General features: G+C 48.8%; 1 protein-coding gene across 1 annotated transcript in view; it reads left to right on the top strand.

The window, feature by feature from the left end:
• The first annotated feature begins 2,679 nt into the window (after positions 1-2,679).
• Rbfox1 (RNA binding fox-1 homolog 1) overlaps positions 2,680-20,213 on the top strand; it is a 1,859,632-nt gene continuing 1,842,098 nt past the window's right edge. Inside the window, exon 1 of the mRNA XM_010644147.2 lies at positions 2,680-2,724. Within this exon, the coding sequence (XP_010642449.1) occupies positions 2,680-2,724 (45 nt within the window). The remainder of the gene's footprint in view (positions 2,725-20,213) is intronic.

Here is a 20,213-nt window from a genome sequence, read left to right as displayed (position 1 = left end):
CTCTGCCTGGAAAGGGTCTCCAGGCCTCCGCTCCCGAGAGTGATAAAGCAGGCAGGGAGCTGGGGAGTGTTTCCACGCACTGCGTGCACAGCTCTCGGTGGCAGTAATTCTCTGACCTTTTAAAATGGATAAATCTCCTTGGCAGGGGTGTCTTTCTAAAGCTTACCCCGCAGTGGGGATGGAGGCCGTGGTGAATAAGGTGGAACCAATGAGAAGATCTGTTATCCTCCGGGGGTCTGTCTCAGAGACCTGCCATGCCCATGGCTCCACTCTGGGCAGAGTGGGTAGGAAAAAGTGTCCCTAGCTGGAGCCCAGTCCTCACATCACCTCCCAGAATGATGAAAGCAGGCAGGCCGTTTTTCAGATTGCGCTGGATTTCCTCCTCTCATCACCTTGCCTTTGTCTGCCCCTTTGTAAGCTCTGATGGACACTGTATTCTTGGGTCTCTGTGATTCACTGTCATGGGGAAAACAGGGTGAGAATCTTCTTAGCAGGACTCTTTGCTCTTTCGCTCCCTTCCAGCACCCCCAGGTTGCATAATTACCTCCATGGCTGGTGGCTCCCTTCCTCTCATCCTTTCCCATCCTCCTGTGCTCCTGCTCCAGGGCTTCAACCAAGAGGCCGGTGCCCCTGGAGAATGGGGGCATTTCTGGAACACCTGCCGTGTATCTGGAGTCTTACGAGATTTCATGCTGTCCCCCTACTCTCCCCATTTTGCAGTGGGAGCCTCAAGCTCTGAGAGGCAAAAGATGATCTTCCAGGTCCCTGGAGGAAGGACAAGGGTTAATATCCAGGCACGAGTGACTGCAGGGCATTTGCTTCTTCTAATGCTGTCTCAGGAACCAAGAGAGTTAGGATCCATGCTACGGGAGCCTCCTTTCCCTTCACCAGAGCCTCTCCTTCCTCCACAGTCTCTCAGTCCCTTCCCTCCCTCCTATCCTTCCTTCCTTCCTTCTGTCTTCTCTTTTCTTTCTTTGTGGTACTGAGGATTGAACCCAGGGCCTTTTCCCTCAACTACATCCCCAGTCCTTTAAAATTTTTTTATTTTGAGGAAGAGTCTTGCTAAGTTGCCCAGGCTGGGCTAGAACTTGTTATCCTCTTGCCTTGGACTCCTAGAGTACAGGGATTACGGGCATGTCCCACCGTGCTCAGCTCCTTTATGCTTTCTGAGCGTTGTCTGAGCTCTCTGTCGAGACTGGGCCTCGCCTCCGGCTATCAGCTGTGTGTACATTCCCAGCACCTTCCATCTGCAAGGCTGGGGCTGGCTTCACAGGGATGATTTCCTAGCAGGAGAAATGCTTGTCCCTGCCCACAGTGTCAGCTCTAATTAGCAGTGTAATTAGAGCAGGATTTACCATCTGATCCTCTGTGGAAGCCACATGCCTGTCTGCCCGCCTCTGGCTAGAGGGTGTCTGGATCCCCAAGGATGGTGGTGTTGGGCCCTGCAGAACCATGGGAAGTAATCTGTTCAGAGTTTTGTGCAAATATTGTCACTCTGGGGATTCCCCTGGCTCTAAGAATAGCATCCAGTTGCCCTGACAGGATCCGGCTCTGTTGCCTCTCTTACCTTGCCTCTCCACCTGCCTTGTCCCTGAGACCCTCAGACCCAGTGTCACTTCTCCTGAGGACTCTCCTGCCTTCAGCCTGCTCTTCCTCAGGCCCGTCTTTAATCTTTTCCTCTGTACTCAGCACTCTGAATATGATCTTTCCTTGTTCTCAAGTGTATTTACTGGTCTCTTACCCTTGAAATGTGAGCTTCCCACAGACAATGTTTCCCTCGCTCTGCTGACTTGTCCAGTGAATATTTATCAGAGGAAGAATGGAGACCTTGCCTGACACCTTGAGACTCTTAGTGCACTCTGTTATATCCAGTGACCTCTTGTCATGCCTCTACTTTTAATTACTTTGCCTACTTACCTTTTTTTGGTACATGATAATTCCCAATTCTGTACCATGTCTTTTTCTTCCAGTGAATCCTCAGCATCTTGATAGGGAGCAGATACTCGATACATGTGGGTGGGTAGATGGTTGGGTGGGTGGATGGAGAGGGTAGATGGGTAGATGGATTAAAGGCTTGGTCCATTCCATGGATGGATTGATGGGTGGTTGATGAGTGGACACATCTGGTTATACTCTCCTGAGTTTATGATCATGTTCCAAAGGAAATAAAAACTTTCTTGGCATTGTTCCAGCTGGATCACCTGACTCCATCCATGCTCTCTCAGTGGCACCCCTCGGCCCATACTTATTCATTTGTAAGCGTCAGAATCTCGTTGACACAACATCACTTCTTAAGAATTAATTTCTATTTGTATAATGGTACAGACTGAGAGCGTAGCCTCAGCAGCAGCTACCGAGGGGACATCATTAAAGCTCAACCTGTGAGTTAATATGTGATTAAAAATACCCTGTGGACACTTGTAAAGGTGCGCTCTCTGTCTGACAAATCTTATTAATTTTACAATGCTGGAGCTCGAGGGCCTCTGTTTTTTATGAGAGGAGTTGCCAAGTGTCTCCCAGAGATGCTTTGTCTCTGTCAGTTTCTCTAGGTCCTGATTGGAGTTTGTACTTAGAATATTTCCAGCTTGTGTCATGCAACTCACAACTATTAACCCCCAAAGTAACTAAAAGCTCAAAAGCTATTTATTAACTAGCGTGGTATTACGGTTTAGATCTAAAATGCCCTCAGAAGTTTCCTGTGTTGAGAGCTGGGGCTTTTGGAAGGTGAGTGGATCCTGAGGTCACTATCGTCATTGGTGGATCAGTGGATTTATCTGTTGACGCGTCCACAGTGAATACATTGTTAGGAGCTGGGGCCTGGCTGGAGGTGGGTCCCTGGAAGAGTGTACTCTTGTCTCTGGCTCCTCGCTTCTCTCTCTGCTTCTTGGCTGCCATGGGTTAAGCACCTTTCCTCTGCCGTGTCCCATGGCCATACTTTTTCTACCCTGGAGTCAACCTCAAGGCCTGGACTGAACCTTCTGGAAACCATGAGGCAAAATAAACTTCTGGTCCTTTAAGTTGTTGGGCGTCGGATATTTGTTCCCAGAAATGGGAAAGTGACTAATACACATGGGTTATACACTGAGCCTTTAATCATATCAAATGACCATCTGCAGCTTTGGGTTCTTCTGAGACCACTCCCACTCCTTGTCTTTGGGGCCCCGACCAGCATCTGTTCATTTCCAGCTCTTCTTTTTCCTTTCCTTTTCATGCGGGTGTCTCTTGGAAGTGGCATCTGGATGGATTTTGTTTATACACCCAAACAGAGAATCTGTCTTTTAATAGAGGAGTTTTGTACACATATATTCACCATAGCAGATGTGTTTAATCTTCTATCATTTGTTCTCTCTGTCCTTCATTCTGTAGAGCAGGCTTGATGTGCCTCTGCACATCTCACTTGTGGAGTTGGAAGGTAGGCCTCCAGTGTCCAGTCTACCTGCAGGCCCCTATGCCTCTCCTTACAAGGATGCCTCAGCCCCGGTTTCTCTGATGTTCAGAGACAGGTGTGATGTCTTTGAGCTCTGTCCAGGGAGGGTGAGGATATTCCACTCACCAGCCGGAGTTTGTCTGGTGTTTATCTGTGTCTTCTTTCATCCTCTTCCGAGGTGTTGTCACTGTAACTAGAACCTTGAGAGCCAAGTTAAACTGACTTTGATGTAGTCTTTGTGGGGGGATTAATAGTTACAAGGAATCATGCTAAGCACCAGACATAGACTTGTGTGTAACACCCAATGAAAAGCCACCCGTGGCCTCCACTGTTCAGCTGCTGGAAACAACTCTTTGTGGTCCTGTTAGTTGCCCAAAGCCTCACATCGGGGTAAGCAGTGGAACTGTGGGTTGGATTAGACTCGTCTGTATCTCCTAACGACAGCTACCCTCTCCATCTCTGTCACAATCACTGCTGCCAAGTGTGTTTGACAGCTGAAGCCACACTTAGTGGCTTGCTGAGGCTTTTACCGCCTTTTGTGTGGTCTGATGCTCCCTTCTGGTGTCAGGTTGATGTTACTGACCCCAGACATCTAGACCAGCACCACTCCAATTTTAATGTGTAGAGCAAGGCTCTGGGAACCCTTGTTAAAGTAAGAAGTAGGTAATGCATATGTTAAATAGCTTGATTTAGCCATTCCACAACGCATACATCACATTAAAATATCATGCTGTACACCATAAATATAAACAAATATTACATGCCTTTAAAAAAAGCGAATTGAATAGAGAAAATGACAGATTTGACTCAGGGCATGAAGCCCGAGAGTGTGCATTTCTGTACTCCCGAGTTGAGGCTGCAGCCCCTGGTCCTGCCTCTCTGTGATGCAGACTCTGACTCACTCCGGAATACGGTTCCTCCCCTGCTTGGTTGGCCTTGTTTTTTATTGGTCCTACAGCTCCTTACTCCTTGGTGTCATGTTAAGTAAATGGACTTTGAGGATAACTACCTGAGTTCAAAGCCCAGACACTCCGTCTCCCTGGGTGATCGGGGTTTCAGCAGGGTAAGATGACTGCAGGTTCACAGAGGCGTCCGGCACATGGTGAGGACCAGCTACACCCTCAGTATTGGTGCTTATTCCATAGAAGCCCTCTTATTTATCGCTGTGCCCTCCTTCATTCCTATCTTTGGGATTTGGGCAGACCCTGCAAGGAGCTGTCCCTCCTTTTCCACCTGCTTTCTCTGCACAGATCTTCCCCTGGATGGTTAGGGTCCACCTCCTCCTTGCAGCCCTCCTGGCCCTGTTGTTTCCTCAGTCTGGTTCTCCTAGTGAGTCTTATGAAGTGTTGGACTCTCCATTTAGCTGTGACAGTACTTTCCGAATTTTTCATAACTGACACTATTTGTGCGTATTGATTTGGAAAACACTTTGCTATGTGATTTTGCGTTGTGGGTCTGACTCCTGGGGCAGGTTGGAGTAGGCAGATCATGCGTGGCTCATCTCAGACTGCACTGCCCCAGCAGGATGGATAAGCTTAGGCTCAGAAGAGAGCCGGGAAACTGTTAGGTGTGTTGTGTGTGTGTCACAGACAATGGAAGAATGAGAGAAAAGAGACACAAAGCAGCTGGCAGTGAGGGAAACATTTATGGGTATTGTTGGGAAGGTCTGCACTGTTGGCCACAGGATTTTCCTTTCTCCTCAACCTACACACTGTTTTCGGAATACGCATCTCCTGTTAGCATTTTGTGGTGTTGGTTGTTTTGGAGAACAGTAGTGAGGTGCTGGATATGGTCTCATGGTGAGCACAGAGAGTCCTGGTGACATCCTGGGAGCTGTCTGGACTTGGTCACATGCTGAGGCAGGATGTAGGCATTAGGGTTTCAGCTCCCCAGGTGATTTCAGAGTACAGCTAAGGTTGGGGACGTAGTCTTGGAGCCATGTGGCCCACGCATACTCTGTAGGATGGTCACAATGTTGTCTCCAGAAGAGTTTGGCTTTTTAAAAGGTGATGCTTGTGATTTTGTGGTCATGTAAGTTTGGGAAACAAAGCTGATAAGATTTCTCATTGCAGTACTTCATGGCACCTTTAACATGACAACGTGGATTCTCAGCCTTGAAGACAAAGGTGCCGTGTGTGGGTAGTGGATGAACTTGTGTAAATTTCTTTCGTCAGAGAGCCCTACTCAGTTTTATCTCTCGCTATCCTATGGTTGCTTGATACCTGTTTTATTTTTTAATTTTTTTCCTGGTTGATTTTAGAGGGTTAGAAAAGCTCCAGCCAACACCTTCCTCTCTTGGTGCAGGATGATGGTGCTGGCAAAAGAGATGGCGATTTTGATTATCTTATGATCAAGCAAATACTCAAAGAGCCACGCGCAAGAGAGCGGGGACAGGGTGTCTTCCCCACCAGTTGTCCCAGACTGTCACTTCCAATTTGGAATCTTACTCTGCATAAGTGATTGAAGTAACTGTGCGGGCTGTTTCTTGTCATCTGCAGGATGCTGAGTTGGGATGAAATGGTGAATGGGGTTAGTTGTGATTTTCCTTGGATTGTTTTGGATCCACAGTCACTGCCTTATGGCTCACTTTATTTGGGAGCTCTTCCTAGTGAGCTGGATGTGAGCAGTTCCAAACTCTTTTCTGATGGGCTCCTGTGTCGGGATGGGTTTCACCTGTGGGTATTTTCTGGCTTTCAGGTCCCAAAAAGTGCCCCTAGAGATGTAAGCATGTGAAATGAGGTGTGTCACTGTGGGACGTTTCTGACTTGGGCATTGCTGTCCTTGTCCAGCCCTTCAGCCTTACAGTGGAGAGGAGTGCACAGATCAGCTGGCGCTGCCCTGCTCGCCCTTCTCCTGGCCAGACACAGCACATAATGGCAACCCACCAGGCTTTCAAAGTGTAGGCAGCTCAGCAGGGACAGCAAGGCCACCGTTACTCACAGAGCCCATATTCGATGTCCCCCACTTTCCTTGGAGGAGCAGGTGACAGGAGAGGCAGCTGAACATTCTCTGATTCCACAGCCAAATGTTACCTCCTCCCTGGGGGCTCAGCCTGGCAGAGTAAATTTCAGAGCCTTGGCATTTTTCATCCCAGTTTGGGTTCAACTTGCAAGGAATTTGATTTCTAAAAGCCAAATGATAGTCATATGGTCCACTCCAAGTCACCAGAGGTTTAGAAGGTGCTGGAGAGGAGAGGGGTGGCTCTGTGTGTTTATGGGGCTTCATGCTTCTAGAGGGAGGTTCTCAGCATGCCTTCCAGTAATGGGTAATAAACATGCAGTTATTTAATTTGGAGTCAGAGCTGCAGCGTTATCGATTACCTGGAACGTCTAAAGCCTGAGATGGCAAGAGCCTCTTGCACAAACAAGTGTGTCTGTAACAAATCCAGCATTTAGGATTAAACAGATGCATGTAAAACACATGCAGGGTAATTTTCATGTGCCGTATGAATGCAGGATGAGAAGTACTGGTCAACTCCAAAGCACACCAGCTCAGGAGTCAGAGATGCAGAAGGATGGATGGATGGATAGATGGGTGGATGGATGGACAGATGGATAAATATGGATGGATGGACAGATGGATAAGTAGCATACATTTCCCTGTTCAGATCCACTCTCTGCTCTTTCCAACCCTGCACTGTGCCCTGGGAGGCTTCTTTGCATACACTGTAACATGGGTTTGGACAGTAGGGAGCTATAGCAAGTTATAAAAGGAAGGATGAGTGGCCAGGGCATTTGTGGACTCTGCTTCCTCCATGACTGCTGCATTTCTAGGCTAAGACCTCTGTTCCCTCACAGAATCCTCTCTGTCTGTATTCAGGCTTAGTGTGGTGGTGGGACTGACAGCCCCCTATTCCTATTCCCAGGACCCTGTATTGTTTCTTAAGGTTCCCTGTTACCCCTTTCTAAATAGCTCTTTTATTAAGTCACCCTAATTTGAACAGGCCATCTGTCCCCTGCTGGGACCCTGGCTCACTGTGGCTTATTCCATCACAGAGAAATGGAGTGATGATGGTTTAAGGGCCATCTTTTCAGAGAAAACTTCTTTGCCCCATCCCTTCTGTTTCAGACCCTGATGATTTCTCCATGGTTCTGATCAAATCCTAGTACCGCCATTTGATTGGCTCATTGGCCTTTGCTTTTGCTCATCTTCTTCCCCAGAAAAAGGACTCTGTGAGAACAGAAACATCAGGTGACTTGCCCAAGGCCACACAGCTGGGAGAAGGTAGAAAAGCAATTTGAACTCATGTCTCGCTGATGGAAAAGGCTTCCCTCCGGTGTTCACAGGCTAAGCCACAGTGAGGAGCTGTTTCTTCAAGTCAGTCTTCCTGTACCTGGTGTTCACTGCACACAGGAATCCCGGGTCTCCTAAAACACGCCTCGGCACTGGAGTGGACTCCTCTCTCTGCCAAGCCGTTGTGCTCTGATATAGCGACAGAGATGGGTCTTCCCACCAAGGGTCTCTCCTCCCTCTGTTTCCTTCTCCCATCTCCAGCCCAGCTAGTGGGAGGGAGGTGTGAATTCTAGAAATTTCAGAGGTTAAGAATCATCTTGCTGTTGGCTGGAGAGAAGCTAGTGTGTCACTGGCACCCACATTGGTCTCTACAGCGTTCCTGGTGCTTCTTTCCACAACTCTGCACATTGAGGCGGTTTTGTTTTTCATGTCCCACCTTAGTTTCATTTAAGGTGGGGCCTGGTCTTTAGTTGAGCATCGCCATCCCTGTGCTTACAGTTGATCCCACATATTTGTTTGAGTCAGCTGTGGCATTCCACATGACAACTGTCATGGCAACACCTGCTTGGCTTGAGATTGTTGCGTGACAGACTTTCATCTCAGTGTCCAGGGAAAGGGGAATCTTGTTCTGGGGTTGAGCTTGCTTGGTCATCCACTCAGGCTGCCGTGATGAGGTGTCACAAACCCAGGGGCTTTAGCTCTGGGGGGCTGAAGTTCAAGGCTGAGGGGTGGCTCCACCCTTGGCTTATGGATGCCACCTTCTGCCTGGGTCCCCTCTGTGCATGCCTGTGTCCTGATCTCATGAGGATACTAGTCAGACTGGATTAGCGCCTACCTCTGTGACCTTACTGTACCTTAGATGTCTTGTTAAGGACTCCATCTCAAAACACAGGTCACATTCCAAGGTCCAGGGGTTTAGGACTTCAACATATGAACTTTGGGGGACACAGTTCAGCCCAAGATAGCCATATTCCTAGACAGAATGGTAGGGATCCAACACTAGTGACTTCACTGTAGTGGGTCATAGGGGCCATCCCTTTCCACTCTTGAAGTGCCTTTTCCAACCTCTCTCAGAACCCCAGGATGTATGGGGTCATTTATGAGCTTCCTGGTACCTGGGACAGGCAGCCTGGGCACTTTTTGAAAATTTTATTTCTGAGGCAGAGTCTTACTAAGTTGCCCAGACCAGGCTAGAAATTGCGATCATCTTACCTCAGCCTCCTAAGTAGCTGGGATTACAGGTGTGGCCCCAGGAATTAGAGTTCCTCACGTGTGGTAAGTGGCGACTGTCCTCTGTGGGAGTGTGATGCACACTGCCCTTGCTTGGAGGCAGGGACTTTGCTTCCAGCTCATGGAGAGGCGGGTGCATGCCGGTGTGGTGTTGCAGCCCAGCCAGGTGGACTGACTAGAGAGCTGTGATGTCTGCGGAGTGCAGAGGAGAGACAGCCAGGCTGCTGGTGCAGAGCTCAACGTCCGGCACTCGGTTCAAATCTAATTTCCCACCGAACGCCGGTCAGTCGCGGGGCTGCTTGAGCAGCTGTGTTTCCGTGGATTCTGGGCCCTGTCCAGGCACATTAGGAGAGATGTCTTGATTGGTTAAGGATGGCTGCCGAGGACACAGGGCCGAGCCTGGGTGGTGCCAGTGCCCAATGTTTGCCTTCCCTGCCTTTTAACTGAGCCACTGCTGTGTCCAAAGAAGAGGTTCTTGTGGGCTGAGCAGCAAGTCCTGGGCTTCAGGAGGCCCCCGGGGAAGGGTGTCACGGGAGCTAGGAGGGAACTGCCTATCCAGGCAGAAAAGAGGATGCCAGGGGCTGCTGTGGACTGGGGACATTTTCAAGGCCCTGAAGGGCAAACACAAAGCAAAAAGTCATTGTTCACTGGAGACTGTAAGTAGCCTGTGCGTGACAAGTCCTTCTCCCCTGTGTTCAGTTTTTTTTCTAACATTAACTCTGTAGGGCAGATGCAACCTGTCATCTGTCATAGTCAATCAAACTGGTCCCACATCAGTGTCATGAAGTTCTGGCCCCAGAAAGTGTTGTTAAGTTTGTGGCCCTGCCCAGGAGAGGCCTTGACACTTTTAAGAAAGTGTAGTACCTGGGCAGCAGTATGGTTCTCATCTTTAGGGTTCAGAATCCCGTGAGGCACTTCCCCCTCATCTGTGAAATGGAAATTAGAGTTGCTTTAGGCTCTTAAGGCTCTGGATCTAGCTGTCTGGTTGCCACATCTTCGTAGTCCAGCTGCACAGACTGACAGCTTCCTGTCCCCATAGCTGTGATGGCTGTCAGGCTGCATGTTTCCAAAGTGTGAAGTACGGCAAGCCCACTGCTTCTGGATTTGCCAGTTTGTCTTTCATAAGGCTCCATCTAGAACTGGAGCAGAAATTCACCTCTGATCTGCTGATAAAGCAAAGGCCTGTCGAGCAAATACAGGTATGAGTGAGTGTATTAGTTATCTGTTGCTGTGTAACAAAGGACTCCAAACATTGTGGGTTGAAACTGCAAATGTTTATTTGGTCACGGTTCCTGTGCTTGAGAACTGTGCTGTGGCTTATCCAGGTCTCTCACATGCTGCCATCAAGATGCCAGCTGAGTGGCAGTGCCCTTGAGGTGTGACTAGACCGCAGATGCTTCTCACTTATGAGTGATACTAGGTGGACGGGCCACTGCTGGCCCTTTGGATGCCATCTGGAGACACCTGCTCCCTGCCTCCTAGCCCTGTCTGTAAGGCAGTTTTCATCAACACATGGCCTCCTGGAGTGACAGTGAAGGCGTGAGAGAAGGCACGCAGGGTAGGAGCCACAGGATTCTTTTGCGTAACCTAAATTTAGATGTCCACGTGTTTCTATTGTACTGGTCTGTAGCAGCCAGTGGCAAAGTTCAGGGCACATTCAGGTGGAGGGGATTATCTGAGGGTTTGAACACTTGGAGGCAGTGTTCTTGGGCACCACCCTAGGGGCTGTCTGCCAAAATTTGGTACACTACCATGTCCTTAACAGTGGGGATCGTGGCCGACAATACTAAGCATGTAGTAAATGTCTGTTAATGTAATTGGGGATGTACATGGCTTTACAGATTTATGTCTCACTGTAACTCAGTGAGGAAGGTGCCGTTGTCTTCTTTTGTTGTTGGTGTTGGTGGTACTAGGGATTGAACTCAGGCCTTCATACTGAACTACAACCTAGCCTCCCCCGCTTTATTTGGTACCGGGGATCGAACTCGGAAACTTTCGCTTGCAAAACAGGCAGCAGAACCACTGAGCTAAATCCCCGGCCCTGCCTCTTTCCCTTTTTAAAATGTTTGCAACAGAGTCTTGCTAAATGACTAAGTTGCCCAGCCTCCTACCTCAGCCACCCAGAGTGCTAGGATGACATGCTTGCACCACTGTGCCTCGCTCCATTTCTCTTTTTCAATAACAGATTAAAGTGATACGTTGTAGAGCATAAGTAGCTTCCAAAATCAGCCTGGGTGGAAAGCCCAGGCTTTTAACTACAAGGCCCCATCACTTGTGGACTAATTTAAGGAGTTTCCTTAATGCTGCCTGGAACTTCTACAGTGCTTGTATGGATCTATTCTCTGCAGAAGTGCCAGAGTGCAACCTGTTCTTTTTCTGCAGAGTAGCACTGAGATCTTCTGGTTATTGTTACTCTCTGTACCCCTTTTTCTGCCCTGCAAAATGGAGGTGATAACAGTTCCTATATCATAGGCGATTGTGCTCCTGGTTGGAATTTTGTATAATTTCTCCTCTCTCCGCTTACCCATAATTTATTAGAATTTTGACAACTCTTTTCTCTCCCCCGAAGCACTTCCTTTGAGAGGACGGCTTTATTCCAGTCGTTCTTTAAAGTAATAACACGTAAACCCCCATAAACATGCTCTGGTGTTCAGACTGCCTCCCAGGCGGTCCCAGGGATGGAGGCAGGCTTCAGGGTTGCTGAAGCAGTTGATGCTGATGCCAGAGTCTGGTCTGGGGCCGCCAGTGTTCTGAGACTGCCCGCATCGGAGAGGGGCTGAGGTTCTCCGTACGTGCTTGCTCTTCTTCTTACCTCCAACTCAGGTGTCTGATCTTCTGAGCACGAGCAGAGGAGCCAGATGTGGGGCAGTGAGAACCCGTGTTCCCAGCAGACGAGGTCTTCAGATCCGTCCTTGTTCACTGTGGTCAGCTGAAGTGTGGACTCCCTGGTGTGGGCAGGTGGGAGCTTGAGGAAGGAATATTTGTGTGGTGGCAGCAGGTGCTTGGGGTGCCTGACTTGTCGCCACGTATCTGAAAGAGTCTTTAGACATCTCTGTCTTTCTCTGCTCCGGCTCTCGCAGTGCGATGTGAGTCAGCTTCTGGGTCCACGTGGATCCTTCCTGGAGAGGGAGGAGTCACAGGCCAAGGTGCTGTGACCTTCCCACTTCTGAGCAGGAAGCAAGCAATGGTAAAACTCAGGTGTGCCTTTTTTTTTTTAACCTATTTTTTTCTTCAGTGGCTTCCTAGGGGTTTAAGAGTAAAATCCTCAACTCCTTTGTTTGGCCTGCAAGACCCAGCAAAGTTGCAACTTTTGAGCTCACGTCAAACCTCATTTCCTTCATTCTCAACACTCAGCTCAGTGAGGAATCAGTGTCCCTAAAATATCTTTGGGCCTCTGCACAAGCACGATCTTTCTAGAATGCTTTGGGCCAACTTCTGCATGTCCCTCCACTATGAGAATTCTTCTCTTCTTTCTGGGCTCACCTCGGGTGTCACTGGGGTCCCCGACTATGCCAGGTCCCTACAGCATACCATCCAGGCCCTGGGCTTTACTTTCCTGGAGCCCAGGGCAGTGCAGTAGAGTCCCAGGATGACATGTGCATAGAAGAGTGACCTTTCGGTGTACAGCTGGTCAGAAGGAGCCTGAAGACAGGGAGAAAGAGCATCTTGTTTTCTACTCTTTCCTGAGTTCCTCACATAGGGCCTTGGGTGGAGGAAAAGCCTAATTCATTTCCAGTGAGTGAAAGATTCACAGGGAAAATGGAGAAGAGAGGAGGGAGCCAAAGATGATGTGAGGGGCAGAGGTTTTGCGGGGCCTGCAAGTCTTACGGATCGGCTCTGGACTGCCCTGGATGGTTGAGGGAAGTTTGAGGATGAGGTACATTCAGATCCACTCCTCTGTCCCAGAAACTCAAGTCTGAAAGGGTTGTTTGGCCCTTGTCCTGGGGAAAATGTTGCGTTTGTGGGGCAGTGGAGCCATTCAGACCTGTGTTACTACCTTGGGTGTTCTGTGTGCTTGAGGCTGTGACAGGTGGAGTCTGAGGAGAAAGGTTACATCTTCTGAGATGCTAGAGTACACGTCTGCCTTCTCGACGTGAGAAATTCACATTTCTTTTTGCCCTCGGGGAACTCTGCCTTTGGCCAGTGTCATATCCTTGAAATTTAATGATGACGATGACAGTTGTGGGAGTGACGACAGTGGTATGACGGTGATGGTGGTGGGGACAGTGGTGGAGATGATGGTGGTGGTGGTGACGGAGATGGTGGTGGAGACAGTGGTGATGATAAGGGAGGATTATGCAGATGATGATGACAGATAAAGACGATGACAGTGGTGATGACACAGTGGCTGAAACCTGTGTGCTGACTTAATGCGTGTGTGTCAGGACCCTGCCAAACACTTTCAATAGACCTCACATTGTTTAGTATATTTCAGGGCAGTTTTCAGCAGATTCCTCTTTGGCATCACCCGCATTTGTACACACGAGACAGCTGAGGCAGGCAGGGTGGCCTGACAATCGCAGCTGCACCACCAGCGAGCCCTGCCGGACCCTGGACCTCTGGGGAGCATAGGGAAATGGTGGGATGGTCTGTGCCTTGTGGGGGCTCCCAGTGCGGATGGCCTCACTCCGCCTTCTTTGGCCTCCTTGACAGTGCTCAAACCTGTGCTTAAAGGGGGAAGAGCCAAGGCGTGGGATGACCTGAACATTTTATCCATTGCTTGGGAGGAGGGTGGAGGGCAGTGGATTGGACATAAGCATTCTTAATATCTAAGGCTCACCACAAGGTCTGAGCTGAGAAAAGGCTGCAGTTTTAATGCAGGCAGGTGGGTTACAAGAACAGATGGAGATGGATTCGTATTCATCCTTTAACACTGGTGAAGCCAGGTGGATGAGATGAAGTTCTTGTTCCTTGTCTTAGGACTCTGTGTCCTTGTCTGAAGAATGGGAACAGTGGCTCCTGCACACAGAGTGGTCATGCCACGGAGTGAGCCCTTACACACCAGCTGGTTATATTATTATCCCTATAGTTATTGCAGAAGCTCAGCGACACCCGAGGGGAGGGCAGCCAGCATCCCCTGCCAGGTGCTTGACACCGTGGCCCCTTTGCTCTTACAGCGGTCCCGAAGTGGGGCTCCCTGTGGGGGAGAGGGCTTTCCGAGAGGTCAGGGTGTGCTCCCAGGGTCATGGCATTAACGAGGCACTCACGCTGGGATGTGGATCTCAGTCTGGGCTCCTGGGGTGTCTTCTTCCTCCACCAGACCTGGTGTTCCAGGCACCTGCTGGCCTTCCTGGCATGGAAAGTGCTGAGTCCTGGGCTTTCTTCCAGCCCAGAGGATCTGGAAGGAGGTCAGGGTCAGGCCAGGCCTATGGCTTCCTGCTGCAATCCACCTCAGTGGTCAGAGACTGTGAGCTGCAGCCACCGGCGTGCACCTTCCTTGGCTTCTCATGTGGAGGGGCGTAGGGATCTGAGGAGGTGGGAGAGGGGATTTCTCTTCTCACCTGTGCCATGGCTGCGAAGTTCCACATGGAGGGCAGGGCAGTGGCCCTGTGCAGGCTCGAATCCTTCCATGGGGAGAGGGCAGCTACCTCTACCATTTGGAGGGCGACGCTGGTATGTGACAGACTGCAATACTTTATTAAGTCCTTACTAAGACCCCATGAAGTGGGAGGCATCACTTCTCCCTTTAGAGTGGGATATGGAAGTCAAGAGCAAGGTCACCCCATTGCCATTGACAGAGTCAGGACTTGAACCCAGGTCACTGTGACTCTTGGCTGCATTATCTCCTCTCTGTGTTCTGGGCCTTGGAACCCAGTGTTGTTCTCTGCAGCTCTCTCTGGAGGAATTGGTGTGGGGTGTTCCATTTGGGCATTGCTGTCTCCAGCTTGCAGTGGTGCTGAGCCCAGGGTGTGTGGTGGAGCAGGCACACTCCCGTCTGTGAACTCAGCACTTCGCTGCTCTGCAGGGCACCCTGAAACTTCAGGAAGGCCTGGCTGCAGATTCCCTGGACCAGACAGCAGCACGCAAGCCAGTGTTCATGATGCTGCTGCGCCCCCTGCAGACTCTGCACAGAGATGCACCTGCCTCTGGCACGTCGAGAATTTTGTTTCAGTAAACTTTTTTCTTTTTATTTAAGTAGTATAAACGTTAATAAAAAGTAACTGACACAAAGAATACATACAGGTTTTTGTTTCAGTATACTTTTTTCTTTTCATTGAAGTAGTGTAAACATTCATAAAAGGTAATCAATACAAAGAATACAACTTTAATGGATTACTGCAGAGTGTAGTGAGCTGGGACACCAGCACCAGCACCTAGATCAGAAATAGGTCAGTGGTCCCAAGGTGCCCATGGGGCAGGGAGGTGGCTGTGGGAGCCCCCATAGATGCCAGGATCAGCAGTTGCTCAAGACCCTTCTGTCAAACAGCACCATCTGTGCATATAACCTACCCATTTCCTCAAAAATATGACCTAGCCAGAAAATAATCAGCCTTGAAACCTAGAGAACAGAAATGCCAGCCCCTCCCTAGGGCCCTCTCTTAATTTTGTGTGTTTTGAATGAATGTCCTTTCCATGGACTCACCAGTATTGCACATCTTTTGCCATCTGGATCCTTTGCCCACAAGGAATGTGTATGTACATGTACCGCAGGACGTGGCGGCATTATTAGTAATGGCCCAGGCATCCACCCGTACAAGGGTGGGCAATAATTGTGGCCTGTTTCTGCAGTGGGATTCTTACAGCAATAAGTTAGATGAGCATTTCCTGTGCTGACAGATCCTCGCTGAGTTTTGTGTAGTGGTCACCTGCCTTTCAGGTGCATCCTAGCACTTGCCCAGCTAGCTGTGAGTGAGCTGGACCTTGAGGTGGATTCTCTACAGTGTCCCCATGCTACCCCAGCAAGGGCCAGTCCTGGAGCCTGTGCCCTTTGATGCCTCTTGAACCGTTAACTTCTTTAACTCAGTTGTTCCCAGGTCCAGCTGCAATTAGAATCGATCACCCAGGGATATCAAACAACAAAACAAAACAAAAAATGCAACAAGGACAAACACAGGCACATCCCACCCTTGGGGGAGGCCGGTACTGGGATCCAGGCCCAGCCAGCACCTCTGGGCACTGACACTGTCCAGTTTCGTTGTTGTGCAACCAGGGTTGCAGATTATAAAATGTGGCTCCCCAGCTTGCAATACAAGCAGTGCCTGGGAGCTTGTGGGAAGTGCAAATTTTCAGGCCCCATCCTAAGCCATTGACTCTGGGGCTGGAGCCTGGGCATCTGTCTCTTGCCATCCGGGGAAAGTGAGGCATCTACATAGCCTGGGAACCCCTGACAGCTCCCTGGCTCTCTGCAAATGTTTGGCAAGTGTTTGTCCATAACTAGGTAACTGTGCCCCCAGCCTTTCATGCCCGCTTACTTAATGAACAGTCACTTAACACTTCTTCCATGCCAGGCCCTGTTCTGTGTGGTCACTCAGCCAGGTGTGACCTTGTGGAGCGTAGTTGAATGATGGGGAAAAGAGACTGATACATGAAGATGATTGCAAACTGACCTGGATGCAAGAAAAGTGGTGCTAAGAGCTTCTTGAGGTGGCAGTCCCCAGGCATGTCCTTCCTGAAGCCTTTCACCTTTGAGCTGTGATTTGAAGATGACAAAGATTAAATTGAGAAAAAAAAAGGGGGGACAGGAAACATTTTAGGCACAGGCTGTATAGCACCTGCTAAGGTCCTGTGGCTGGAAGGACACATTCAGCTTTTAAAATAATCTAATGGGTGACCTATTTGTCCCATTAAATCATCAATCATCAAAGTCAGGTGGGGACTTGAACCTTTTCTTCTGCCTTCAAACAGCAACCCTTAAGATAAGGGAAATCTGATCTTGATTTTCTTCATCTTCATGGTGGGGTCCTAGTCACATTTTTGAGCCTCACTTATGGATCAAGGGTTGGCACACTATAGCCCATGGGTCTTATCTGGCCCACTGCCTGTTTTTGTCGATGAAACTTTATTGGGATGCAGCCATGTTCATTTGGCTCTATCTCATCGTGGCTGCTTTCATGTTACAGTGGCAGAATTAAGCAGGGTGGCGGAGACTATATAGCCCTGCACGGAGAATAGTGCCAGTCCTTGGCTCAGATGGCTCTCAAACTTCAGGTCCTCAAGCCTGGCTCTCACTGGTTTTCTTTCTTGGGATGAGCTTTCCCCTCCCTCTGCATGTTTGCCCTCCCTGTGAGCAAGACCGCTGAGATCTGAGGTGCTGTGACTTCCAGGCACAGGTCGAGCATCCTTTACCCAAAATACCCCGGAAGTGCTTTGAATTGGGGATGGTTTCAGGTTTTGCTTCTTTTGCATATATCTATATCATCTATATCTATATCAGGGCTAGAACCCACGTTTAAGCAGAAAATTCATTTATGTTCCATGCATACCTTATAACACAGCCTGAAGGTAATTTTATCCAAGGTTTTTGGATGGTTGTGTCTTGACTGCAACCTGTCAGATAAGATCAGGTGTGAAATTTTCTATTTGTGGCTTTATGTCAGAGCCCAAACAGTTTTGGGCTTTGGAGCATCTAAGGTTTCAGATTTTTTTTTTCTCAAATTAGAATTTTCAACCTGTAAAAAGAATCAACCTCCACCTTGAGGCACAACAACAACAACAAAGCAACCCCCCGCCATCAGCCTGGCCAAACTTTGCCAAGTCCTCAGCCTGCTGGTTTTCCATGGTGCTGCTTGATTGAATGAGTATTTTCCATGTGCACCCAGGCCAGGCGAATGTAATAGGAGCTGAGAGTGAATGACAGTACAGGTCTGCCCAAGATTGATGGAGCAGGCCAGGTTTTCCCCCAGTGATGCCAAGCTGAGCGTTGACGCAGCAGTATGTGTACCTGCTCGGCTCATTAGAGTTTAATGTGTGAAAACTTCTTCATCACCCCCATCAGAGATCCCGAATGCACAAGGTAACCACACTGGAGACTGATTAAATCTCTGCTTTTTGCGCAGGAGTTTGAAGGAAGGTGTTTCTGCAGTGGTAGCCAAAATATGAAATTAATCACCCTGTCTCATTTGTAGTTGTTCCAGAGCAGACAATGGAGAGGAAAGAAGAAATGCAGAACAAAAAGGGAAGAAAAAAAGGGACTTCAGCAAGGTGGAGATAAACAACCTTCTCATGGGGCTTTGTGAAGATTTGTGAAGTGATTTATTTCATAATGGAGCTGGCAATGGGGCCTGGATTCAGTGGCAGTGTGTTCTTTCTGCCTCTATCCTCGGTTATGTGCAGTGAACCCCTGTTGGAGCTTTAAAAGGAAGCTGAGTCTAAACTCTTCATGTGCGTTTCTCCCATATGGTGAATTCCGTCCTCATACGAGTTCCTTGCTCCAAAATTGGAGACCTTGGGATTCCAGCCTTGGTTCTAGCGTCTGTAGAATGTGTGACCTGGAGCTGGATGCCAGATCTGGGCCTCAGAGGGGTGTTGTTTGATTGGCCTTCCTGCGTTTGAGGAGGGGCAAGACCACTCAGTGTGAGCTGGCTGTATCATGTCTTTCTTTTACATGTGCACAGAATTTGGCAGTGATGAGTTTCTCAGGGCATGATGGCTTTTGGGTAGGTGCCCAAGGTCGGAGCCTAAGTCCTTCCTGGAGGTGGCTATGGGACAGTGAAAGGCAGGGCTGTGGTGCACATGTGAGGCACACAGTGGAGAGAAGATCCTCTCCCTCTAGGTCTGTTAGAGTGGTGTGGCGCCTCTGGGCTGATGGGGCAGAGCACATTTCCTTGGTAGTTGGTTCGCATAGTTGGATTTGCACTATGGAGTTGGATTGGCAGCGTGGGCTTCCTGAAGAGCACATATGGCTGGGAGAAGGATCAAGATGAAAGCTAACCAGCTGGCGATCCATTTGGAATCAGATGCCCAATGGCTTTCCCAGGCTGGGAATCTTCGATGGGCCAGTTGAGGGCCTCTCAGCAATGAAAATGGTGCATCAAGAGGCTTGAAAGCCCCAGTTGCGAATATGGTCTAGAATGATGCCTTCTCCACCTGTTATCGTTATGATTTTAGTCCATTTTCTGTTGCTTTCACTGAACACTTGGGGCTGGGTGATTTATGAAGAGAAGTTTATGCAGCTCATGATGCAGCTCCTGGTGAGTCCAGGAGCACAGTGCCACATGTGGTGAGGCTTCCTGCCGCATTGTGGCAGAAACTCAGGAGGCCCAGGAAGAGCCTGCTGGGAAGAGGGTGATCATAAGGGCTGCCTGGCTTTGTAATAGCTAGGACCAGCCCATTCCTGCAGAAAGGGTCTTCATCCTCTTAATGACCTATCACTTCGCACAGGGCCACCTCCCAGCACTGTCACAATTGCCATCAAGTTCCAGCAGGCATTTTGGAGGGGACCAATCGCATCGGCCATCAGAGGCACCAAACAGGTGTCTTTTAGCTTCTTTACTGTGTTCTTGCCTATGTTCTTTCCCCCTTTGCACATGTCCGGGTCCCATTCACCACCAGGTATTGTCTCCAGTGTCCCCGTCTTAGAGAGCCTTCCCCCATCGCGGTGGCCTCTCGGCTCACACCTCAGCTGTTTCTTTCACCCTGAGCGTCACAGTCTGTCACGGTCTTGTTTGTTCATTTGCTTTCATGTTTATTGGGTGGAACCAGCCCTCCCGTCTTCACAGCGAGGGACCACAGAGGGGCAGCACAGGCAGTCAGTGTGGGAGAAGCAGGGATGCTTTGGGTGTCCAGAAGCATCCCTGCTTGGAATTCCTGCATAGCTGGAGAGTTTGCTTGTTGTCACATCTTTATTTGCAGTTGGCCGCTCCATTCTGTGTTGAGATCATTTCTAGTTAGAGATCATTTTCAATTAAAAAGTGCATAAACCACAGCCAAAGCACTAATACATTTCTGCTTAGTAGAAAGACCCAGATCATGGATTTTATCATTTGCCACCATTGATTTTCCATGAGTAATAATTACATTTTATACACAACATCTGCACTAAGTGATATTTATATCAGTAATTATCCAGAGAAACTTTTAATGTTAATTTTTTTCAGGGAGGGGGATGTTGAGTAAATTGAATTTTTTACTTTTGCTGTTATTTTTTATCCAGACAATGCTCTTTCTCATATGAAATAATGATTTAGCAATCAGAGCCTGAAATCGTTTTATAAATGAAGTTTGAATTGACATTTCCACCAGCTGGGATGGTAATTTTCAGATTTTGCCAGGGTTGGGTAGATCCACTCTTGAAATTTATTTTGCTATTACTGTCTTTGAGATCCTTCTTTTTTTTTTTTTTTTTTTTTTTTTTTTTTTTTTTTTTTTTTTTTTTTTTTCTGTG

The sequence above is a fragment of the Fukomys damarensis genome, unplaced genomic scaffold, assembly GCF_012274545.1.
Source record: "Fukomys damarensis isolate Sample0158 unplaced genomic scaffold, DMR_v1.0_HiC HiC_scaffold_34, whole genome shotgun sequence".
Taxonomy (NCBI): domain Eukaryota; kingdom Metazoa; phylum Chordata; class Mammalia; order Rodentia; family Bathyergidae; genus Fukomys; species Fukomys damarensis.
Note: the sequence above shows the minus strand (reverse complement) of the source record. Positions and strands in the feature narration are given on the sequence as shown.